General features: G+C 35.8%; 3 protein-coding genes and 2 pseudogenes across 3 annotated transcripts; 1 reads left to right on the forward strand and 4 right to left on the reverse strand.

The window, feature by feature from the left end:
- Positions 1–397: 397 nt before the first annotated feature.
- LOC142631420 (uncharacterized) lies at positions 398–1,003 on the reverse strand. The gene is made up of 2 exons (XM_075805586.1): positions 824–1,003; positions 398–724 (listed from the first exon to the last, which is right to left on the reverse strand). The coding sequence occupies exons 1-2, from the start codon at positions 1,001–1,003 to the stop codon at positions 398–400; spliced, it is 507 nt and encodes a 168-aa protein (XP_075661701.1).
- A 2,192-nt stretch (positions 1,004–3,195) lies between these two features.
- On the reverse strand, positions 3,196–5,074 carry LOC142631421 (uncharacterized). The gene is made up of 4 exons (XM_075805587.1): positions 4,583–5,074; positions 4,130–4,240; positions 3,674–4,012; positions 3,196–3,435 (listed from the first exon to the last, which is right to left on the reverse strand). The coding sequence occupies exons 1-4, from the start codon at positions 5,072–5,074 to the stop codon at positions 3,196–3,198; spliced, it is 1,182 nt and encodes a 393-aa protein (XP_075661702.1).
- A 4,939-nt stretch (positions 5,075–10,013) lies between these two features.
- LOC142631856 (2-alkenal reductase (NADP(+)-dependent)-like) lies at positions 10,014–13,348 on the forward strand. The gene is made up of 5 exons (XM_075806179.1): positions 10,014–10,319; positions 11,059–11,236; positions 11,439–11,605; positions 11,872–11,954; positions 12,632–13,348. Exons 1-5 carry the CDS (start codon positions 10,083–10,085, stop codon positions 13,008–13,010), a joined length of 1,044 nt encoding a protein of 347 aa, XP_075662294.1. The 5' UTR covers positions 10,014–10,082; the 3' UTR covers positions 13,011–13,348.
- An 855-nt stretch (positions 13,349–14,203) lies between these two features.
- Positions 14,204–16,377, reverse strand: LOC142631825 (2-alkenal reductase (NADP(+)-dependent)-like; annotated as a pseudogene).
- Positions 16,378–19,408: 3,031 nt separating this feature from the next.
- On the reverse strand, positions 19,409–21,644 carry LOC142632072 (2-alkenal reductase (NADP(+)-dependent)-like; annotated as a pseudogene).
- Positions 21,645–22,094: the final 450 nt, after the last annotated feature.

Genomic DNA, 22,094 nt, shown 5'->3' on the forward strand with positions numbered 1-22,094 from the left:
TTTACCCAAGGTATGTGGTCCGAGGAATCAAGCATGACCAAGGTTCTGTTTAACCCTTAGAGATTTTGTTGAGGCGTTAATTTACCCAAAGTACGTGGTTCGAGAAACCAGGCATGACCAAGGTTCTGTTAAACCCTTAGAGAATTTCTTGAGGCGTTAATTTACCCAAAGTATGTGATCCAAGGAGCTAGGCATGACCAAGGTCCTGTTTAATATTCAAACAAGTAATCAAGAATGACACATAATGTTTCAAAAAGACATGGAAAAATTGTATTTCATTAATAATAATACATTCGCAAGTTATTTACATTCTAAGGGCGTGGTACTACATTTTTGTCTAGATCTTCTAGGAAGTACGCACCTATCCCAGATATCAAGGTGATATAGTATGGTCTTCCTAATTGGGCCATAACTTTCCCCATGCTGGGTTTTTTGTAGTTCCCACAACCTTCCTTAATACAAAGTCCCCAAGGGCTAATGGTCTTGACTTCACACTTGAGTCATACCCCTGTTTGAGTTTCTGTTGATAATATGTTAATTGAACCATGGTATTTTCTCTTCGCTCTTCAATTAAATCCAAGCTCTTTTCTAGTAGTTTGTCATTGCTATCTAGAGCGAATAAGCTTGTCCTCAGCGTTGGGAATCTAGTCTTCAGAGGAATCACAGCCTCGACCCCATAAATCATTGAAAAGGGGGTTTCCCTTATGGACCTACGAGGGGTAGTCTGATATGTTCAAAGAACATGTGACAGCTCTTCCACCCATTTACCTTTTGCATCATCCAACCTCTTCTTGAGTCCATTCACTATGACTTTATTGACAACCTCGGCCTGTCCATTCCCTTGTGGATAAGCCGGAGTTGAGTACCTATTCTTGATACCCAATTCACAATAGTACATTCTGAAAGCTTTGTTATCAAATTGGAGCCCATTGTTTGAGATGAGGGTATGAGGAATCCCAAATCGAGTGACAATATTCTTCCACACAAACCTCTTGGCATCCATGTTCCTAATATTTGCTAGTGGCTCCACTTCAACCCACTTGGTGAAGTAGTCAATGCTAACCAAAAGCCATCCCCTATTTCCTACTGCTTTAGGGAATTACACTACAATATCCAAGCTCCATTAAGCAAAAGGCTAGGGACTGGACAGAAGGTTAAGCACACCCCCTGGTAGATGAATGTTTGGAGCAAATCTCTGGCATTGGTCACATTTCTTCATGTATTCCTGTGCTCCCTTTTGCATATTTAGCCACAGTATCTCTAAGTGAGGGCCCTGTGAGACAATGATCTGCCTCCCGTATGACTTCCACAAATACCCTCATGTAGCTCTTCTAGGAGTGGTTCTATTGCTTCAGGATTGATGCATAGCAAATATGGTCTAGAGAAAGAGCATTTGTACAACTTCTAATCCTCAGACAACCAAAATTGAGGAGCATTTCTCCACACTTTATCGGCCTCCCCTTTCTCCTCAGGCAAGATGTTATCCTTAAGGAACAGCACAATAGGATCCATCCAACTAGGCCTTGCCCTAACCTGATCAATCTGGGCCTTTTCCTTCTTCATCTCAGTAGGCTTACACAAATCCTTGACCAGGATAACCAAAGGTAAGCTTTACGTCGAGGAGGTTGCGAGAGTGGCAAGGGAATCTATGTGCGTGTTTTCGCTTCTAAGGATTTACTGTAAGGCGAAAGACTTGAACCCTGATTACAGGTGCTTAACTTGACTCAAATATTCTTGCATCCTCAAATTCCTGGCTTCCAACTCTCCATTTACCTAGCCAAGAACCAACCTTGAATATGAAAATACATCTACCGCTCTTCCTCCTATTTTCTGAACCATATCCATCCTAACCAGTAAAACCTCATACTCAGCCTCATTATTTGTGGTCGAGAAGCCCAACCTCAAGGATTTCTCAATAGTGATCTTTTCAGGAGATACCAAAACTAGCCCCACTCCAGATCCCCTTTGATTAGTTGCACCATCAACGTATACCCTCCAGGTTAGAGGTTCTTGTAAAGACACCATCCCAATTGATTTTCCATCCATATTCTGCTTTTCTCCCTCATTTTCCAGTGGAGATTCAGTTAACTCAGCCACTAAATTTGCGAGGACCTGACCCTTAATGGAGGTATGAGGCATATACTTGATATCAAAAGCCCCTAGGATCGTACCCTATTTGGCAATCCTTCATGTGTAATAAGCTCTCCGAAGTAGGGATTGAAGAGGAAGTTAGATTAAAACTACAACTGTGTGAGCTTAGAATTAATGAACGAGTTTACGTGTAGCATGCACCACTACCAAAATGGCCTTCTCCAGTGGTAGGTAATAAACCTCTGCTTCATGTAATGACTTACTCACATAATAAACTAGTCTCTGCACTCCATTGTCAACTCTTATCGGTACCAATTTGACTATGTGGGAGGCTACAGCAATGTAAGCAAACAGAACTTCCTCCTCCTCGAGGTATTCCTTCTACTATTGGAAAGCTAGGGCACACTTCTTGGTCCATTCAAATCCCTTCCACTTATGCAACAACTGGAAGAAAGGCCTACACTAGTCTGCCGATCGAGAGATGAATCGGTTTAGAGCAGCAATCATTCCTGTCAACTTGTGGACCTCTTTAGGATTCCGAGGAGGTTGTAAATTGTTAATTTCCTTAATCTGACTAGGGTTGACTTTAATTCCATGTTGAGTGACCATGTAGCCTAGAAATTTACCCGATCTAACTCCAAAAGAACACTTGGAAGCATTGAGGCGCAATTTGTGCCTTCTTAGTATTTCAAAAATATTCCCGAGGTCACCCACATGCTCGGATATTACCTTACTTTTCACCACCATATCATCTATATAAACCTTAATATTTTTGCCTAATTGTGGCTCTAACATCTTGGTCATTATCCTTTGATCAGTAGACCCTACATTATCTAGTCCAAAGGGCATCACCTTGTAGTAATAATTTCCAGTAGGCATAACAAAAGTTGTCTTCTCTTAATCATCCAAAGCCAATGGTATTTGATGGTACCCTTGAAAGGCATTTAAAAAATTTATTCGAGGATGGCCCACAATTGCATCCACTAACTGGTCTATCCGAGGCATGGGGAAGGGGTCCTTTGGGTAGGCCTTATTTAAATCCATGATGTCTACAAATACTCGTCACTTCCCGCTTTTCTTCTTCACCACTACTGTATTGGCCGACTACTCAGAGTAAAACACCTCTTTAATAGCCCATGCCCGCTTGAGCTTGGTCGCTTCCTCCTTGACTGCATCAGAATGCTCCTTAGATAAGTGCCGAGGTGGTTGCTTTTTTGGGGTGGCAGATGGATTAATTTTTAAGTGATGGCAAATGAAATTTGGATCCATCTTAGGAGCTTCATAAGCACTCCACACAAACACATTGACGTTTCTCCTAAGAAATACTACCAGCTCCTCTTTCTCCTAAGGAGGCCATTGAACTATCATTGCAAATAGCAACTTTTTCTAGCTCCTCACATCTTGTCTCTCCTACCACCAAATCCACGGACCACACTGGCAGCTTTGATTGCTATAAACCCTGCTCAGCAACAACCGAGGACTCACCTCCGGCCTGATGCCTTATTGTAGCCACTAAGCACGACCTGGCCATAAATTGACTTCCAACCAGCTACTCAACTCGATCCCCCGATGGATACTTAACCTTCAAGTGTAGAGTGGAAGATACAGCTGCCATGGTGTGGAGCCAAGTTCTCGCCACAATAGCAGTATAGGGGGAGTAAGCGTCTACCACGATAAAGTTCACTTCCACAACTTCTAACCCTGTCTGAACAGGTAGCCTGATTTGGCCCTTCGGAAAGGCAATCTTCCCATTGAACCCTATTAGAGGGGAGTCATAGCAGGCCAAGTCCACGAGCCTCAACTTCAGCCCTTTATATAGATCGAGATACATGATCTCAGCACCATTACCTTGATCTACCAACGCCCTCTTCACGTCATACCCTCCAATCCTGAGAGTAACTTTCAGGGCATCATCATGCTTCTACAGGGTTCCAACTTTATCCTCATCGGAAAAGCTCAAAGCTGATTAGGCCTCCAATTTACCCCTCTTCGAATCGAGGGGTGAGCCCTTTATGGACGGCTGAGCTATAGACATCACCCTAGATGGTTGAGAGCTCGTCCTTCCTGGGGCAGCAAGAATGACACTAATTGTACCCAAAGGTGGTCTTGTAGAAGCATCTCTTTGAGCTCCTGACCCTGCCTGACTACCCTGTCCATTGGGTTGGTATAAGAATTGCTTTAACTTTCCACTTCGAACCAGCAGCTCTAGGTGGCTCCATAAAGTCCTGCAATCTTCTATGGTGTGTCCCCGCTCCTAGTGGTACTGGCAATGAAGGCTTTGGTTGCGTTTCGTGGGGTCTCCTCCCATCTTTTTTGGCCATTTAAAGTATGGCTCATTTTTAATTTTTTCTAGAATTTGATGTACATGTTTTTAGAACACTGTGTTAAACATTTGAGCAACAGTGGATCTTGATTGCCCGGCAAAATCTCTCTAAGGACAGTTATTGTTGTATCTGTCCAAACTGAAATCCCTTCTATCCTGAAGGACCACCTTAGCCTTCCCTTTCCCTTGTCGTTGATCCTCCTCGACCCGCTTATACTTATCAATACAGTCCATGAGTTGACGCACACTCCTAACAGGTTTCCTGGTCAATGACATTCTCAAATCATGCTCGGCAGGTGGGTCGACTTTGAAAGTCTGTACAACCACATCATCAAAGTTCCCATCTATCTCATTAAATATCTCACAATATCTATCAGAATACGTCTTCAGGGTTTCCCTTTCTCGCATAGTCTTAGACAATAAAGAGTCTAAAGGCTGAGGAATTCTATTACAAGTCACAAAACGAGAAACAAAGGCCCTTGTAAGCTTTTTAAAGGAGTTAATAGAACCTTCATTCAGACCATCGAACCATCTCATCACCACGGGCCTTAAACTGGATGGGAACACCTTGCACATCAAGGTCTCATTCTTCGAGTGAACAACCATTCTCTGATTGAAGTGGCTAACGTACTCCACAAGCTCCGTTCGGTCATTATACATGGTGAATGTTGGTTGAGTAAACCATCGAGAAAGTCTTCCTACCTTAATTCTACTAGTAAAGTGTGACTTAGAAATCTGATTCAGAGCCCTACTCATAGCATCGTTGCCTAGGCCTTTGTGAAACGGAATCTTCCCTCTCTGTGGCACTCCTCATCACACAAAAAAGACTCACTGGGAGGAGTCCTCGACCTAGGTCGGTAGCTATTATCACTATCATTCCCAGAAGAATGGTCAAAACTTGAAGGAGTTCCTCTACGTAGTTCGTAGCGTAATCTCCTTCGCAAATGGTCTATTTCCAGCTACAAGCTCCTAGTATTTTCCTCATGAGAGATGTGACTTCCACCTCGAGATTGGCTTCTACTGGTGTGTGTGGTATGCACACTAACCTCCCGGTCCCTTCTTCGTTCAAGATTGAGAAAATGATCTTGACATTGGGAACCAATAGACTTCTCTTGGTTAGGCCCTGAACCTACCTTAGTTGAACATTGATCTCACTAAAGTCAAGCTTTCTGACAGACAACGCCAATTGTAAGGGCGCATTTTGGATCCTAAGCCCAAGTGACGATGGGATTAAGGTCCAAAGAACCCAACACAATGAATTTGTAGAGAGTGAGTTGAAAACTAGGCTTCAAAGAATTGAACAACAATTACAATGGATTAAAGACAGTAAGAAAGTAGAGAAAAACAAGCTTTATGCAAGGAAATCCTTCCTCAGCAAAGTCCAAGGAGAGTAGTTCTTGAATATATTTCTTTTAGACTTGTTTACAATTTCAGTTCTTGCTGCTATAGTGTTTTCTCCACAGATGTTTAGATGATCCCCTTCTCTTGGAGGATTTTTTACGTTATATAGCCTCTTTCTGTTGATCTTAGCCCTCTATTTGTTGATCATGTAGGCCACTACTTGAGTGCTTGTCCCATCAGACATTCCCCCAAATCTTTTATGAGTTGCGGCAACCAAGACAGCGCTGTTCAGGGGTCTTTTCCACATAAATGCAACTAGAGGGTTTGATGAGGTGCAATAAATGTGATGACAACTACCATCTCTTCAGACACGACAAGACTAACCCCCTCTCTGAAGCCCTTCCTCTACAGTTCGACCTCTTCTGGTAATGTGCCATCGATATGACACGTGACACTATTGCCTTATTAAATTTCTGCATCCCACAAAACTGTGTAAAAAAAATAAGAATTGGAGAGACAAACATCACTGTGCAAATGAAGCCAAGGAAGCAAAGACACACACTTAAACAACAATAATATAATATTTATATAATTCTAGAACTTCATCTATGCTTCTCACAATTTGGCATACCATTAGATTAAATACATTAAAATTAAAGCAAAAATAGGCATGAGTGAAGCACTTACAGTATCCAAAGAGAGAAGAAATTAACAAAGCTTGAGAGTGAAAGATAAGTTTTGTAAGCATGGAGAGCATGTCCGTGGTGGATTTGAGGGCTTTGCATCTTCTGCACTCATTCCTAAAGGTTGAGACAAAACCTCATGCATGACATGACCAAATGTATGGGAAAGAGGAGACAGAAGTAAGAGAATAACAAGAGGTGAAAGGAGTCATGGGTTTTATGATACTGTGTAATTGCACCAGGTATGCTAAAAGACATGAAGGAAAAACAGAAGTGGATCAGTAATGTCTCACTTAATGATAGAGTTTTTTGTTTTTTGTTTTGGCTGAATGCACTTATTGATAGAGTTTAATGCGAAAGATAAATAGACTATTCCAAAGGAAGGTGCCACTTGGCAGATAAGGTCTCGCTTAATGATAGAGTTTTTTTGTTATTTGTTTTGGCTAAATGCACTTATTGATAAAGTTTAATGTGAAAGATAGAAAGACTATTCCAAAGGAAGGTGCCACTTGGCAGAACCTCATACTTTTCCACGTGAGATTTTTTCTTTTATATATAAAAATAGGAAAATTCTAACGAATGCCCTTAGAACATTGGTTAATAATTTATTTAAAGAAAATTTTTATTGGGAAAGAAAAAAAGCAATTAATGTTTTGACAGCTTTTTTCATTTTTCATAAAAGTTGTGTCAAAATTTTCCTAAAATAGATTGTTAACCAATACTCTAAGAGTATTTGTTAGCATAACCCATAAAAATATTGATGATTGATTATAATTCTTGTTTGTGATGAGTTTAATCTCCCTGGAATAGATGGAAGGGAAGAGATTTTGTGGCTTTTGTTTTAGTGATGTGAAGAGGAGAAGACACTTGAAATTGACTTATTGTTGTCATTTTCAACTAATTTGCTATGCCATGGTTGCAATAATTACAAGGCAATTTTCTAAACCGCTGTCCTACCAACATCCAAAAATGGAGCAGTCATTGAAAATTTGGTTGTTTCAATTCCGGAAATTGGGTGGGTTAATTTTAGCATGTGTTGTATCATGGTTTTAAAAACCGAACCAAGAATCAAACCATTTTTTTCAAAATTTCCCGTTTTTAACCGGTTTTTCCCGGTTTTTGACTGGTTGTTGATCGGTTTTGAGGTATTTAACTGGACGGGACTGCATCGATTTTTCCGGTTGAACCGGTCAGACCGGCCGGTCCGGTTTTTAAAACAGTGTGTTGTATACTAAACTTTAAATCTATTTTGCAACTTACAGTTAAATTTAAAAATTTTTATTTCCTCCAAGTCCTATAAACCATTGAAAATATCATAATAATTGACCAATTCTCTCATAGGTCAAAGTACATATGCATTAAACTATAAGTAAAATCTAACTTTTTTCTACAAAAAAAGGGGGAAAAAAAAAAAGGCTATAAGAACAACTTCCATGTAACGGTATATATTTACGAATATTTTGAAAAATTGAAAAAACCATTTATTTTTCATTTTAACATTTGTAAATCAAAGAGATATAAAAATAATTAAATTTAATATGAGAAAAATATTTTAAAAAGATTATACATACATACATACATACATACATACATACATACATATATATATATATAGGTGGATTAGATCAGGTTTTGACGGTTTTAGAAAAACTAAACTTGCTATCCGACCTAACTTGCAATTTCAATATTTCAACGCACCTAATTTAATTGTATATCAGTTTCATTTCTAATCAGGTTAGTGTAAATTAATTTAATTATATATCAATTTCAGGGACAAAACCAGAATTTGAACCTAGGGGGAACCAAAGCATGAACCAAAAAAATTTCAAGTGACATGGTTTATTAAAAAAGAATTATGGTATTGTGCCAAAAAAAAAAAAATTATGGTAGAAAAAAAATTGCACTTTATTACCTAAATATTTAAGTCAAGAAGGAAATAATATGAACCAAAAAGTTGAAAGTTACAACATGATATTCTAACCTTTTTTGAAGAAGAAGAAAAAAAAAAAAAAAAAAAGAGAAGAGGACCTCGGATCTCTAGATTTTGGGTAATTAGAATTAATATGTTGATTTTATCACGTTGACTAACTCACCAATATAATAATCTCATACTTTTGGATGCAACTGAAAATTACACTAACAAAGTTTTTCAAAACTTTGTTCGAGAGTTTGAAAAAATTTGAATATTAATATTAAGAGTTGGTAATGCTACATCATCAATATTGACTTCTAAAAGAATTTTGCATTTTGTCTTCTGAAAAAAATTTAAATATTGTAATTCACTTCTCTATAATTTATAAATAAATTTAAAAAGTCATATAAATTGTTATAACCCTTGTAAAGAAATTTTTTTTTTCTATGAGATTTTTTTGGTTATAAATTATTGAATTATGATATTGGGGATTTTTTTTGTTGTGTTGTATTTGGACTATGGAGGGCCCACGGGCCCAAAGAAAGGCTTAGGTGATTAGTTTCTTTTAGGCTGTTTGGACCAATTCAAAAATTTGAGAGGGCCAATTATAACAATTTCACACCCAAACTCTAAAATATGAGTCATCCTATATACTATTTAAAATTTTCAAATAGTGGATCTGTCTCTGATCAGTTTCATATCTAAGAAGTATCAAATCAATATTTTTAATACTTAATACCTTAAAATTTCATTTACAATTTTAGATGTGGTATAATTAACAATAAAACAATTATTTGGGCTCCGTTTGGTATATATGTTTAAACACATATTTTCAGTTTTTAAATAATATTATACGTATTTTTACATACTTTTTACCCACACTTATTTTTTTAAAATACAAATAATAACAACATTACCAAACTGCCTTAATTTTTGTTTCTTTAAAAAATTACAATATTAAGATTAAAAAGCAAATAAAATCCTAGAAGTGTAATTTCGAAGTGGTTTAGCCATCAAAGTATGGGGGTTGAAGTGACTATAACAATACCTTCTTGTTATTTACGTGACGAGTTGATGGGAATTGCTGTTTGCGTCGTATTTTGTTCACTTCCACATCACCAAATTGATGAGAAAATTTCACTTCAATGTTTGTTGATGGTCAATGGAAAAGAAACGTCTTCTTCACCACATACAAATGTATATTTTACTTTATCAGATCATATTTGGCTACTTTGTACTTCTAATCTGAAAAAGATTCTTACATAAACAACATTGACTTGGGGAGACTAGGAAAGTTCAGTTCAGTTTTCTCCGTAGTAAAGTCCCCCAACGTGAATCGTCACTGCTGACTCTCACACCCAACAATCATCAGTGACGTAATTAATAAGGGAAATGACGTGTTCATAATATTTTTAAAATATTTTTATAATAAATTTTAAGTGGCAGGTTACTTATTATTATTTTGGGACAAAAAATAATCTTAGTGTTAGGTTCAAATTTGAACCAATAATAATTAACTAATCTTAATATTATTAGCATGATTTATTATGAAAATGATGTAAAACTATTCTGTACGTTTAATCACACAATAAATAATGGTACAAATACAGTAACATCTTGCCACGTAAGCAATTACACGTAGTCCTAGTTACAAATTCATATGTTCCACACGAATGTCACAAACACACACACAAACGAAGAGAGAGACTGACTGCAGTTTGTGATAGTGGCAATGGCGAGTGTTGTTGGAGAGGAAGTCAGCAACAAGCAAGTGATATTCAAGGACTACTTCACTGGTTTTCCCAAGGAATCAGACATGTACCTGACCACAAGTACCATCAAATTGAAGGTTCCAGAGGGTTCCAATGGTGTTCTTTTGAAGAATCTCTACTTGTCCTGCGACCCTGTCATGCGTATCCTGATGCAACGAGTTGTTCCTAAAGGATTCTCCAATTACACCCCTGGTTCTGTGAGTTTTTCTGTTTGTTTTTCCAGAAAATTATTATATGGGATATGGGGTTCTGATAATTTTTACTGTTTTTGACTTATTTGAAGTGGGGTTCTTTCAAATTTGGAGATTGCCCATAATATGATAGCATAGCAAGATGAAATTTTGAGTTCTTTGTCTTTTCCTATTTGGAAATTGGAAATCTTGAGTTCCAACTTAAGAATTTCTATATTGTTCATGGTGATTTATGGTTGAAAACTTAGGTAATTGTTCAATTTTGCAATTAAATTTAGAAATTAATATACAATAGAATATGTGTAGCGGAATCTCAATTAAGAATCTTTTTTTTTTTCCCGCAAATGAAATGATAACTTGAGAGATACATAATGTTCATCGTGATTTATGGAAAATTGTTCAATTTGGAAATTTAATTTAGAAATTTAATGGCATTCGAATGTGTAGTTGGAATCACAGTAAAGAATCTTTTACTGGTAAATAAAATCATAAGATATAGTTGGTGATGAATGCAGAGTATGTTTTTGGTACTTGTGGAGATAAATGACAGAAAAGAAAGAAAGCAGAATGTTTGAAGAAGAATAACCGTGTTAAACATTTTAGAAACTACTAAAAGATTAACTAATTCCTTGTATGACTAAAAGAGGTTAATGATATATATATATATATATATGCTTGTTAAAAATTATGTTGTGTACAAGTTTGAGCTTGCAAATTCTGAACTTTTCTTTGTGAAAACTTGCAGCCGATAAATGGGTATGGAGTGGCTAAAGTTTTGGATTCTGGGCATCCAGACTTCAAGGCAGGTGACTTAGTTTGGGGGTCTGCTAGATGGGAAGAGTATAGCCTAATCACAGCAACCGAAGGCCTCAGAAAGATCACTCACAGTGATGTACCCCTTTCCTACTATACAGGACTTCTTGGTATGTTGTATGCTTATTCTATAAAGTTTGGATTGACTTGAGATTTAGACAAAGGTGATTATGATACATACCCTTTTGATATGCATGTCCCAAAGAGCAGTTTCATTAATTTAAGATCTCCTTTGATTTTGTGGACATCTTGATTAATTATCCCTGTAAATGTGCACTAATCTTCTAACTTTTCCTTTTCATTTTAAAAAAGGTATGCCTGGTATGACCGCCTATGCTGGTTTCCATGAAGTTTGTTCCCCTAAGAAAGGAGAATATGTCTTCGTTTCAGCAGCATCTGGTGCTGTTGGCCAGCTTGTTGGACAATTTGCAAAATTGTTGGGTTGTTATGTAGTTGGAAGTGCTGGAAGTAAAGAAAAGGTATATTCTATTTGGATATATACTTTTTAGTATTCACTAGCCCTTCTTTATCTACAAGCTGCTCTTTATCTGAATTTCACAGTGAGTAATTTGGACAGTATGGAATCTTCCTTCCCCACAAACCCTTTCCAAAAACAGTCCTTTTCTCCTTCTGTGATTGTGGAGTGGGGCTGGTGGGATGAATGTACCATTCACATAAAAGAAGTAAAAAAAAAAAAAAACTATTTTTATTATGAAAAACTCATCTTTCTTCTGTGATGACTTAGGTTGATCTATTGAAAAATAAGTTTGGATTTGATGATGCTTTCAATTATAAGGAAGAGCATGACTTGGATGCTGCTTTGAAAAGGTCAGTATGTCATTTGCATAATGGGAGTTTAAAATTGTAATCTGAAGCTTGAAGCAAATACAGTTTCCTTGGCAGATTAGGTTGTTCTTTTTTAGCATTATTTTAACAAACTGGAAGGGCCATTACTTGATATGACACCAGATTTGTTATCAACAACTGGCTTATTGAAACTTCTTGGCCTTGCCTGTAGCAGCTTTAAGGTTGGGTTAATCCTTGTGTATGGTCTAAGGCTTAAATATAGAAGTATCAAGCAAGTGAAAACAAAGAAAGATGGTAGAGTTTCAAGTGTGTCATTTTATTTTGTAACATCAATTGTGGTAGTTGGTCCTCAATCTTTTTAATAGCTATTCATCATGATGGAGTCACTATCAATTCTTTGTGATGTAGGCAATGTAGTGAATCTAGTGATTTAGATGACATATTTTTTAACATGTTTGGTACAGATAATTTTGCTCATTTGACATGGTTTTTCATTGCTGCCCACAAACCTGATTTTAGTTTGTGAATATGAAATATAGTGACCAACATTTAAAAAATTATTTAGTATCTGTCTAATAAAAAATATCAATCTGTAATTGATACCCATCCATTAGAGCCTTGGTGATATTATCTTCATTCTTTGAAACATACATCAGTATTTTGATCTTTGAAACACATTGGTTTGCATCCATCCTCAGGTATTTCCCAGAGGGCATTGATATTTACTTTGAGAATGTTGGGGGTGAAACACTAGATGCAGTGCTCCTAAACATGAGAGACCATGGTCGCATTGCTGTATGTGGGATGATCTCACAGTATAATCTTGATCAACCAGAAGGCGTAAAAAATTTGATGTGTCTCATATACAAACGCATCCATATGACAGGATTTACAGTTCGTGATTACTATCACCTCTATCCCAAGTTCTTAGACACTGTGCTGCCTTACATCAAAGAGGGGAAGATAGCATACGTAGAAGACATAGCTGAAGGCCTTGAGAGTGGTCCAGCTGCCTTGGTTGGACTCTTTAGTGGTCGCAACATTGGAAAACAAGTAGTTGTAATTGCTCGCGAATAATTCTGCCTTGTATTTTGTATCTGCTTCTACTGTTGTTGGACTGAGTTATCTGCCTAGTACTACTTGTGTGCAGTGTCTTCTAGGTTGCAAAGAAGTGTTTGAGGTTGGCCCAAATGGCTTATTGGGTTCAAAAGAATAATAGTATTGTGTAAATCCTGTATGTGATGAGTGTATACTCCTTGGAATAGATGGAAAGGAAGAGAATTTGTGGTGTGGCATTAATGCTTTGATGTATTTGTCCTCGTAACTTTTGTATTTATGGATGTAAAGAGGAGAAGACAACGCATTTGGCTTACCGCTGTCATTGAGTAAGAATTAGCATCATTCAGGTTGTCCCATATCTCTAAGTAGATGCTTACGCCTTTTGCTTCAGTCTTATATGTGGTCATATATCTTCAGGTTCATATAAACATATGGAGTTCTGATAATCTCCTTAATTTAGGTCCACGATTTAAGACCTCTCTCTCTCTCTCTCCAAGTCATCCCTTGTTTTGAGTTCCAGACAAGTGGTTGAAAGATTCATTTTCTTCTGCTTGAAGTTTACCAAGCATGCTTGTTCTTCTTATGGGCCTTAAACAGAAAAGGGTAATTTCTGCAATTTCTTATTCATTTAGGATTTACCTAACATAACATATTATTGAGATATAAGATATGAGGCTTTTCTTTCATTGGATAGAGTTTACCACTATATCAGTTTGGAAGAAACTTCATCCAACCCACCATGTGATGATTCAAATGGCTATTCATGTCTGTTTTACTATGGTGATAGCTGAAGCTATGATTTTATCAGTGTTGTAACTGCAAGGAAGAATGAAGAACATGGTTCTCAAGTTCCTTGGCCAAGACCTACTCCTTATTTTTTCCCTTTAAATGTAAGTGCAAGGAATTCAACCCCGGATTTAACCTCAAAAATTGAACGGAGAAGAATGCCATTATATCACATGGCCAATGACCAATAACCAAGCAGTATTTCCATTAATTTTTAGTACGGTTGTAAATGATTTTAAATTCAAGACATGTAAAAAAAATACATGCACACGCATATGATAGCATTTATTAAGCATTGGACAATTTCTCTTTATTTTCATCCTAAATATACATATAGGACATAATTATTCTCCATAGGCACTAGCCAAAACCCAACAAACTAACCTGATCTTGACCCTCAAACCAAGAAGCCTTTGATGACAACATAGACTAGGATGGTAACCAGACACAATGGTCATGCTACATTCATACAATGTATGATTGAATCATTCACGAGCAACAACAACCACTTGTTTTCCAAAGTTGCGACCACTAAAAAGTCCAACAAGGGCAGCTGGACCACTCTCAAGGCCTTCAACTATGTCTTCCACATAGACCATCTTCTTTTCTCTAATGTAAGGCAGCACAAGGTCTAAGAACTAAGGATATAGGTGATAATAATTGCGATGTGTATATCCTTTTATCTGGATCCACTTGTATAAGATCTGTATCAAATTTTTGGTACCTTCAGGCTCATCAAGATTGTATTGTGAGATCATTCCGCACGCAGCAATGCGACCATGGTGTCTCATGTTGAGGAGCACAGCTTCAAGCATTTTGCCCCCAACATGTTCAAAGTAAACATCAATGCCTTCAGGGAAACACCTAGTGGCGAACAAAACAACAAAGTTAGTGATACATTTTTTCACTGTTTGAAATGTGTCCACCCAGTCTCTGGAGATTAACTGAAGAGACAACATTTGTTGGAGGAATTGGGGGTATGAATTTTGAATGGCATGGTCAAATTTTGAGTTTTTGGATTTTTCAACTAATGTGGCACATTTTGGTCCTTTCACTGAACCAATCAACTGGATAATGAATTACTGTGGATGAACCAGGCTCAACTTGAAAAATCCTATGCAAATTATGTTGTATGTTAGTTACCTTTTCAAAGCTGCGTTCAAGTCATGCTCTTCTTTGTAATTGAAAGCTTCATCGAACCCAAGCTTATTCTTCAATAGATCAACGTGATGCAGAAGAAAAAGTAAGAGTTCATTTGAAAGATAGACTCCTCAATTCACAAAATAACAAAAAAAGAAAGAAAGAATCAAAGAATGAAACAAATAGCAATGATTGTGTGCTATACCTTTTCTTTACTTCCAGCACTTCCAACCACATAACAACCCTCCAACTTTGCGAACTGTCCAATAAGCTGACCAACTGCACCAGAAGCAGCTGAAACAAATACATATTCTCCTTTCTTAGGTTTTCCAACCTCATCCAAACCAGCATATGCAGTCATACCAGGCATACCTATGGAGAAAAAAAAAATCCTCAATTCAGATGGAGCATTGAAATTCATTCAAAAGTGAAGTAACATGACCAAGAAAAAAAAATTAAACCAAAGAAATTAAACATTGATTTATACTACTTTAATTAACTTTATGGTTCAAGTATCTATAATTGACCATACAGATTTCAACTTGATTTGCTGAAATTTGTAGTAGTTTTGGAGAAACTTATCAGTAAGAGGTTACATCTCTAAAACTAAAGCAATTAACAATATATGATGTCTATGGGCATGCACATTAGTATATGTGTACCGCAATACATCAATTTTAACTTCATTAACAATAGACCTTACCGAGAATTCCAGTATAATAAGAAAGAGATTCGTCAGTATGCTGGATTTTAATAAGAGTATCAATTGTTTTAGTGATTAGGTTGTACTCTTCCCATCCTGTAATCCCCCAAACCTAGTCCCCTGCCTTCAATTCTGGATGCCCAGAATCCAATACTTTCGCCACACCATACCCAAAAACTGGCTGCATGTGTATAACAGTATAAGATTTCACCAAAATTAGAAAACAAATTACAAGCTCAGTACGTATCACATGTATACACCATGGTATGAAACAAATACTAAAACTAGTACAAATTTTAGTATAAAAGGTTTACAGATATACGAGACAATGAATTTGTCAGACATCAACATAGATTAATTGTCTTACTAATTCATGACATATCTTATACAGTCATAGTAAAATTTATAGTATTCCTTAAAAAAAAGTATAGTATTCTTCAGATTGACTTACGGAGCCAGGGGTGTCATAAAGATATCCAGAGGGACCTATAGTTTTCCTCATAAAGAATTGCATGAGAGGATCACAAGACAAATAGAGGTTCTTCACCAAAACTGCATTTGAACCTTCAGGAATCTTTAACTTAATGGTCCCAGTGGTCAGGTACATGTCTGATTCTTTAGGAGAACCAATGACATAGTCTCTGAATATCACTTGTTTGTTGTTCACTTCATCTCCAACCTTCACCATTGCTACTTTCTGTCACTCTCTCACTCTATCCTCTTCAAGAATTAACTGTAAAACTTTTTGTGTCAATGTTTTTTGTATGTGTTATGGTTCTTCTCTATGGACCACAAAGCTCTATTTATAGAGCACATTTGGAAGAGAGAATTGAAATATGTTTCAGATAGAGTCCCATGCATGACGGCTGACGTGTCCGGGATGCAAAGCAAATGCATAGTATTCTTAGGTGCACGTAATTGCTTAACGCTATAAATGCTCTGAACTTCGAATAGTCAACACTTTGTACCATGGACTTGAAGACTGAGAAGTTCACCACTACTAAAATTTTAGGTCATTTACAAATTGATATGGGTTCTAATTACAACCTTAAAAATGTAGATCATATACATGAATATAGCATATATCTAACGCTAAATGGTTTTTCTTTTTGGGTACCACAGATTTTAAGTCCAAAATGCTATAATTCTAATCAATTATTGTATCAGTTTACATCACTTTTTTCAAGTTTTTTATTTTATTTTTTAGAAAGAGTTTTAAATTTATGGTGTTTACCTTTGGTAATAATTTTTTATTATCAGACTAAGATATCTATTATTTTTTATAATTGCACTTGTTACAACTTAGCATTGGTTAAATTGCATCTTAAAAATTAGTTTTATATTTAATTTTATATCAAATAAGTATTTGCGTGATCAAATAAGACTATGTCTCTTTGCATTGTAAAACTAAAAGAACAAAGTTAGGTTTTTAATTACTCTCTTGGAGTCAAGAGAATGGGAGCCCACAAATCAAATTAAACTTCTTTTAATCATGCGTGGCTTTCATTTTTCTTACATTCCTTGTTAGGCTCGCCAAGACTTTGAATAAGTCGTCTTTGTCTTTCTATTATCTTTTTCTTTTCTTTTTTTTTAAAAAAAGAATAAGTGACTTTAATTTCTTTCTTCTTCTTTTTTTTATAATATTTTCCTTTAAGAGAAACTTGTAAACAATTAAATTAGAAAATTTCCGCGGTTTTCAATTAGCTCAAGTTAAAGGTTTTATTGGGAGAAGAAGGGATTTTATTGCTGTTAAAGATAAGGTGGCAAATGTTTGTAATTATGTTTGAATAATAATAATAAAGGGACTGATGTTGTGCTCTTTTTTTTTCTTTTTTTTTCTTTTTGAGAAACAAACACATACATACAAGAGAGAGTGAAATTAATGAGTTCTAACACAAAGACACACCTCAACGCCACTCAAAAGTCATGGTAACTTTTAAGGGAGGTTGTGCATTTAAATAATAAGTAAGTTAAAATAGGAAATGTAAAGTTTCGATTTAGTTAAACTCCATTGAGGTTGGTGTGAATGCTATTAAACCAATGAATAATTATACACCTCCAAGAGAACAATAATAATTACAAAAATTAAAAATAATAATAATAATCTCTCTCTCTCTCTCTCTCTCTCTCTCTCTCTCTCTCTCTCTCTCTCTCTCTCTCTCTCTCTCTCTCTCTCTCTCTCTCTCTCTCTATATATATATATATATATATGGGTTCGGTTCAAGTTACACATTTTGTAACTTTAAGTAATGTTATATCACCCAATAACTTGTTATAAAATTTATATTTTGAAAATCTCACCATTGAATAATATGTTCTATATGTTCTTAATACTCATGCCAATTTTCATGTCAATTGGATGTTATATACCATTCAATCTATAAATTTATCTTTTATGCATTATTTTAAATTACAAAAATTTGAATTTAAACAATTGATTGATGACATAACTATTAATCTTTGATTACCTTGAAGTTTTGCAAACATAGAGAATATACAAATATAATGTGTAAAGTTGTGATTTACAACTATTTTATGCTGCCTTTAATTCCGTGCCAAATTTGATTGTAATTCTTCAATTATTTTTTTCTTGTATGTATGTGGGTTTTTAATTGTAAGGGATGAGTGTGAAAAATTATGAAGACTCAAGCTTAAAATGATGGATAAGTGGATTTTGCGAAAAAGCCACGTGTAGAGCACATGACTGAAAGATGAAGAGTCATGCCAGACTGGAGGTTTTTGCGAGTGTCTCGCGAGTAAGGCCAACCTGCAAAGGACTCACGAAACTCTCTATTTGGCAAAAAACTATGTTTGGCTTTACCAAGTCTTTACCCATACTATATATACCCTCATTACCCACAAATTGTAAGGAGTGCTTTTCAGAGAGAAAACCCTAGAAAATACACTTGAGAGTTAGAGATTGTTATATTTACGATCATCTACACATTTTCTTGTGATTTTCCTCAACTCTTACCTTTTCATCTCTACATCCTTGAGAGGTCGATAGCTCAAACACTTACCACATCCATTCTAAGTGTAAAGTGAGATTTTGGTGCTATTGGGAAGTATTGGAAGAGTCATTATTGGAAAATGCAATCAGGCTGAATTGCATGATCCAGAAATTAGAAAAGACAAGGCTTTAAGAAGTCAGTTGGTAGAGGGAACTTGGAAGGCGCACGTACATGAGGTAGGCTAGGCTTGGAGAGTCTTTTGTTATTCGTGTACTCCAACTTTATTCTCTAGTGGATTGATTTCGACTTGGGGAATCGCGGAAAGGCTTTTCGCTAAGTTCTCTAGTTTCCTTTTCAATAACACATCTCGGTGTTATCTTGTGTTTGCATCTCTCTTCTCAACTCTTAAGCTTTCCTTTTATTATTGATAATGAAGTGATAATGGTTGTTTGCGCTTCTTTACTCTTGTTCCATACTTAGTATAAGTTAAAGTAAAAACTATCTAGCCGTAATTTCATTTTGGAAGGTCTAAACAAGCTCTTGTATATTTGTACAAATCTGAGCTTTTATAATGTAATCTAATAGTGAATTTGTCAAATTCGCATTAAATTAATATATATATATATATATATATATATTTATATATATATATATATATATTGAGTGGTGTAATATTCCTTAAAGTTATATCGGTTTTTTGTAGTGCTCACAAATTGAACGGAGAAGAATGCCATTATATCACATGGCCAATAACCAAGCAGTATTTCCATTAATTTTTAGTGCAATTGTAAATGATTTTCAATTCAAGAGATGTCAAAAATACATGCACTCGCATATGATAACATTTATTAAGCATTGGACAATTTCTCTTTATTTTCATCCTATATATACATATAGGACATAATTATTCTCCATAGGCACTAGCCATAACCCAACAAACTAACCTGATCTTGACCCTCAAACCTAGAAGCCTTCCACAACTTAGACTAGGATAGTAATTAGACACAATGGTCATGCTACATTCATACAATGTATGATTGAATCATTCACGAGCAACAACAACCACTTGTTTTCCAAAGTTGCGACCACTAAAAAGTCCAACAAGGGCAGCTGGACCACTCTCAAGGCCTTCAACTGTGTCTTCCACATACACCATCTTCTTTTCTCTAATGTAAGGCAGCACAAGGTCTAAGAACTTAGGATATAGGTGATAATAATTGCGATGTGTATATCCTTTTATTTGGATCCACTTGCATAGGATCTGTATCAAATTTTTGATACCTTCAGGCTCATCAAGATTGTATTGTGAGATCATTCCGCACACAGCAATGCGACCGTGGTGTCTCATGTTTGGGAGCACAGCTTCAAGCATTTTGCCCCCAACGTGTTCAAAGTAAACATCAATGCCTTCAGGGAAATACCTGCTGGCAAACAAAACAACAAAGTTAGTGATGCATTTTTTCACTGTTTGAAATGTGTCCACCTAGTCTCTGGAGATTAACTAAATTGATAATATATGTTGGAGGAATTGGGAGTATGAATGTTGAATGGCATGGCCAAATTTTGAGTTTTTGGATTTCAACTAATGTGGCACATTTTGGTCCGTTCACTGAACCAATCAACTGGATAATAAATTACTACAGATGAACCAAGCTCAACTTGAAAAACATATGCAAATTATGTTGTATGTTAGTTACTTTTTCAAAGCTGCGTTCAAGTCATGCTCTTCTTTGTAATTGAAAGCTTCATCGAACCCAAGCTTATTCTTCAATAGATCAACCTGATGCGAAAGAAAAAAGAGTTCATTTGAAGGATAGACTCTTCAATTCACAAAGTAATAGAAAAGAAAGAAGGAATCAATGAATGAAAAAAGAATCAGAATTATTGTAACATATATAGTACATAAAATGAAACTAGATATTATTATACGGCACATCTAAAATAGCAACCATTGAGTGCTATACCTTTTCTTTACTTCCAGCACTTCCAACAACATAACAACCTTCCAACTTTGCGAATTGGCCAATAAGCTGACCAACTGCACCAGATGCTGCTGAAACATAGACATATTCTCCTTTCTTAGGAGCCCCAACCTCATAGAAACCAGCATATGCAGTCATACCGGGCATACCTGTGGAATAAAAAAAAATCCTCAAATACAGATGGAGCATTGAAATTAATTCAAAAGTGAAGTAACATAACCTAGAAAAAAGATAAACTAAAGCAATTAAGCATTGATTTATACTACTTTAATTAACTTTATGGGTCAAGTATCTATAATATGACTATACAGATTTCAACTTGATTTGCTGAAATTTGTTGTAGTTTTGGAGAAAAGTATCAGTAGGAGATCTCACCTCTAAAACTAAAGCAATTAAGAATCTATGATGTATTTGGGCTTGCACATTCGTATATGTATGTTATCTTTAATGAATTTGAACTTTATAAACAAAGCTTACCGAGAATTCAAGTATAATAAGAAAGAGGTACATCAGTATGTTGGATTTTAATGAGTGTTTCAGTTTTAGTGATTAAAGTGTACTCTTCCCATCCTATGATCCCCCAAACCAAGTCCCCTGCCTTAAATTCTGGATGCCCAGAATCCAATACTTTCACCACACCATAGCCAAGAACTGGCTGCATGTGTATATGGTTTCACCAAAATTAGAAAACAAATTACAAGCTCAGTATCGCATGTATACACCATGGAATATAACAAATTCTAAAGCTACAAATTCTAGTATAAAAAGTACGTGATAATTAATTTGTCAAACTTCAACATATAATAAATGTCTCACTAATTTGTGACACATCTCATACGGTTATGTAGTAAAATTTAAAGTATTCCAAAAAAAATATTCATAGTATTCTTCAGATTGACTTACAGAGCCAGTGGTGTAGAAAAAAATATCCAGAGAGACCTGTAGTTTTCCTCATAAAGAATTGCATGACAAGATTGCAGGACAGATATAGGTTCTTCACCAAAACTGCATTTGAATTTTCAGAAACCTTTAACTTAATAATTCCAGTGGTCAGGTACATGTTTGATTCTTTAGGAGAACCAATGACGTAGTCTCTGAACCATTGCTACTCTCTGTCTCTCTTTCACTCTATATATCCTCTTCAAGAATTTAATATAAAACTTTTTGCGTCAGATATAGGTTCTTCACCAAAACTGCATTTGAATTTTCAGAAAACTTTAACTTAATAATTCCAGTGGTCAGGTACATGTTTGATTCTTTAGGAGAACCAATGACGTAGTCTCTGAACCATTGCTACTCTCTATCTCTCTTTCACTCTATATATCCTCTTCAAGAATTTAATATAAAACTTTTTGCGTCAATGTTTTTTATGTGTAATGGTTCTTCTCTACGGACCACAAAGTTCTATTTATAGAGCACATTTGGAAGAGAAAAATGAAATATGTTTCATATAGAGTTCCATGCATGACGGCTGACGTGTCCGGGATGCAAAGCAAATACATAGTATTCTTAGGTGCACGTAATTAATTGCTTACGCTAT

The sequence above is a fragment of the Castanea sativa genome, chromosome 4 (assembly GCF_040712315.1).
Source record: "Castanea sativa cultivar Marrone di Chiusa Pesio chromosome 4, ASM4071231v1".
Taxonomy (NCBI): domain Eukaryota; kingdom Viridiplantae; phylum Streptophyta; class Magnoliopsida; order Fagales; family Fagaceae; genus Castanea; species Castanea sativa.

Coding starts and splice junctions, on each gene's coding strand:
- LOC142631420 (XM_075805586.1), bottom strand. CDS start 1,003: ATGGATGCCAAGAGGTTTGTGTGGAAGAATATTGTCACTCGATTTGGG. Junction 725..823: donor AAGGGAATGGACAGGCCGAG/GTTGTCAATAAA, acceptor TGAACATATCAG/ACTACCCCTCGTAGGTCCAT.
- LOC142631421 (XM_075805587.1), bottom strand. CDS start 5,074: ATGTATAATGACCGAACGGAGCTTGTGGAGTACGTTAGCCACTTCAAT. Junction 4,013..4,129: donor CGAGCTCTCAACCATCTAGG/GTGATGTCTATA, acceptor GGAACCCTGTAG/AAGCATGATGATGCCCTGAA. Junction 3,436..3,673: donor CTTCCACTCTACACTTGAAG/GTTAAGTATCCA, acceptor TGGCCTCCTTAG/GAGAAAGAGGAGCTGGTAGT.
- LOC142631856 (XM_075806179.1), top strand. CDS start 10,083: ATGGCGAGTGTTGTTGGAGAGGAAGTCAGCAACAAGCAAGTGATATTC. Junction 11,237..11,438: donor CTACTATACAGGACTTCTTG/GTATGTTGTATG, acceptor ATTTTAAAAAAG/GTATGCCTGGTATGACCGCC. Junction 11,955..12,631: donor TTGGATGCTGCTTTGAAAAG/GTCAGTATGTCA, acceptor ATCCATCCTCAG/GTATTTCCCAGAGGGCATTG.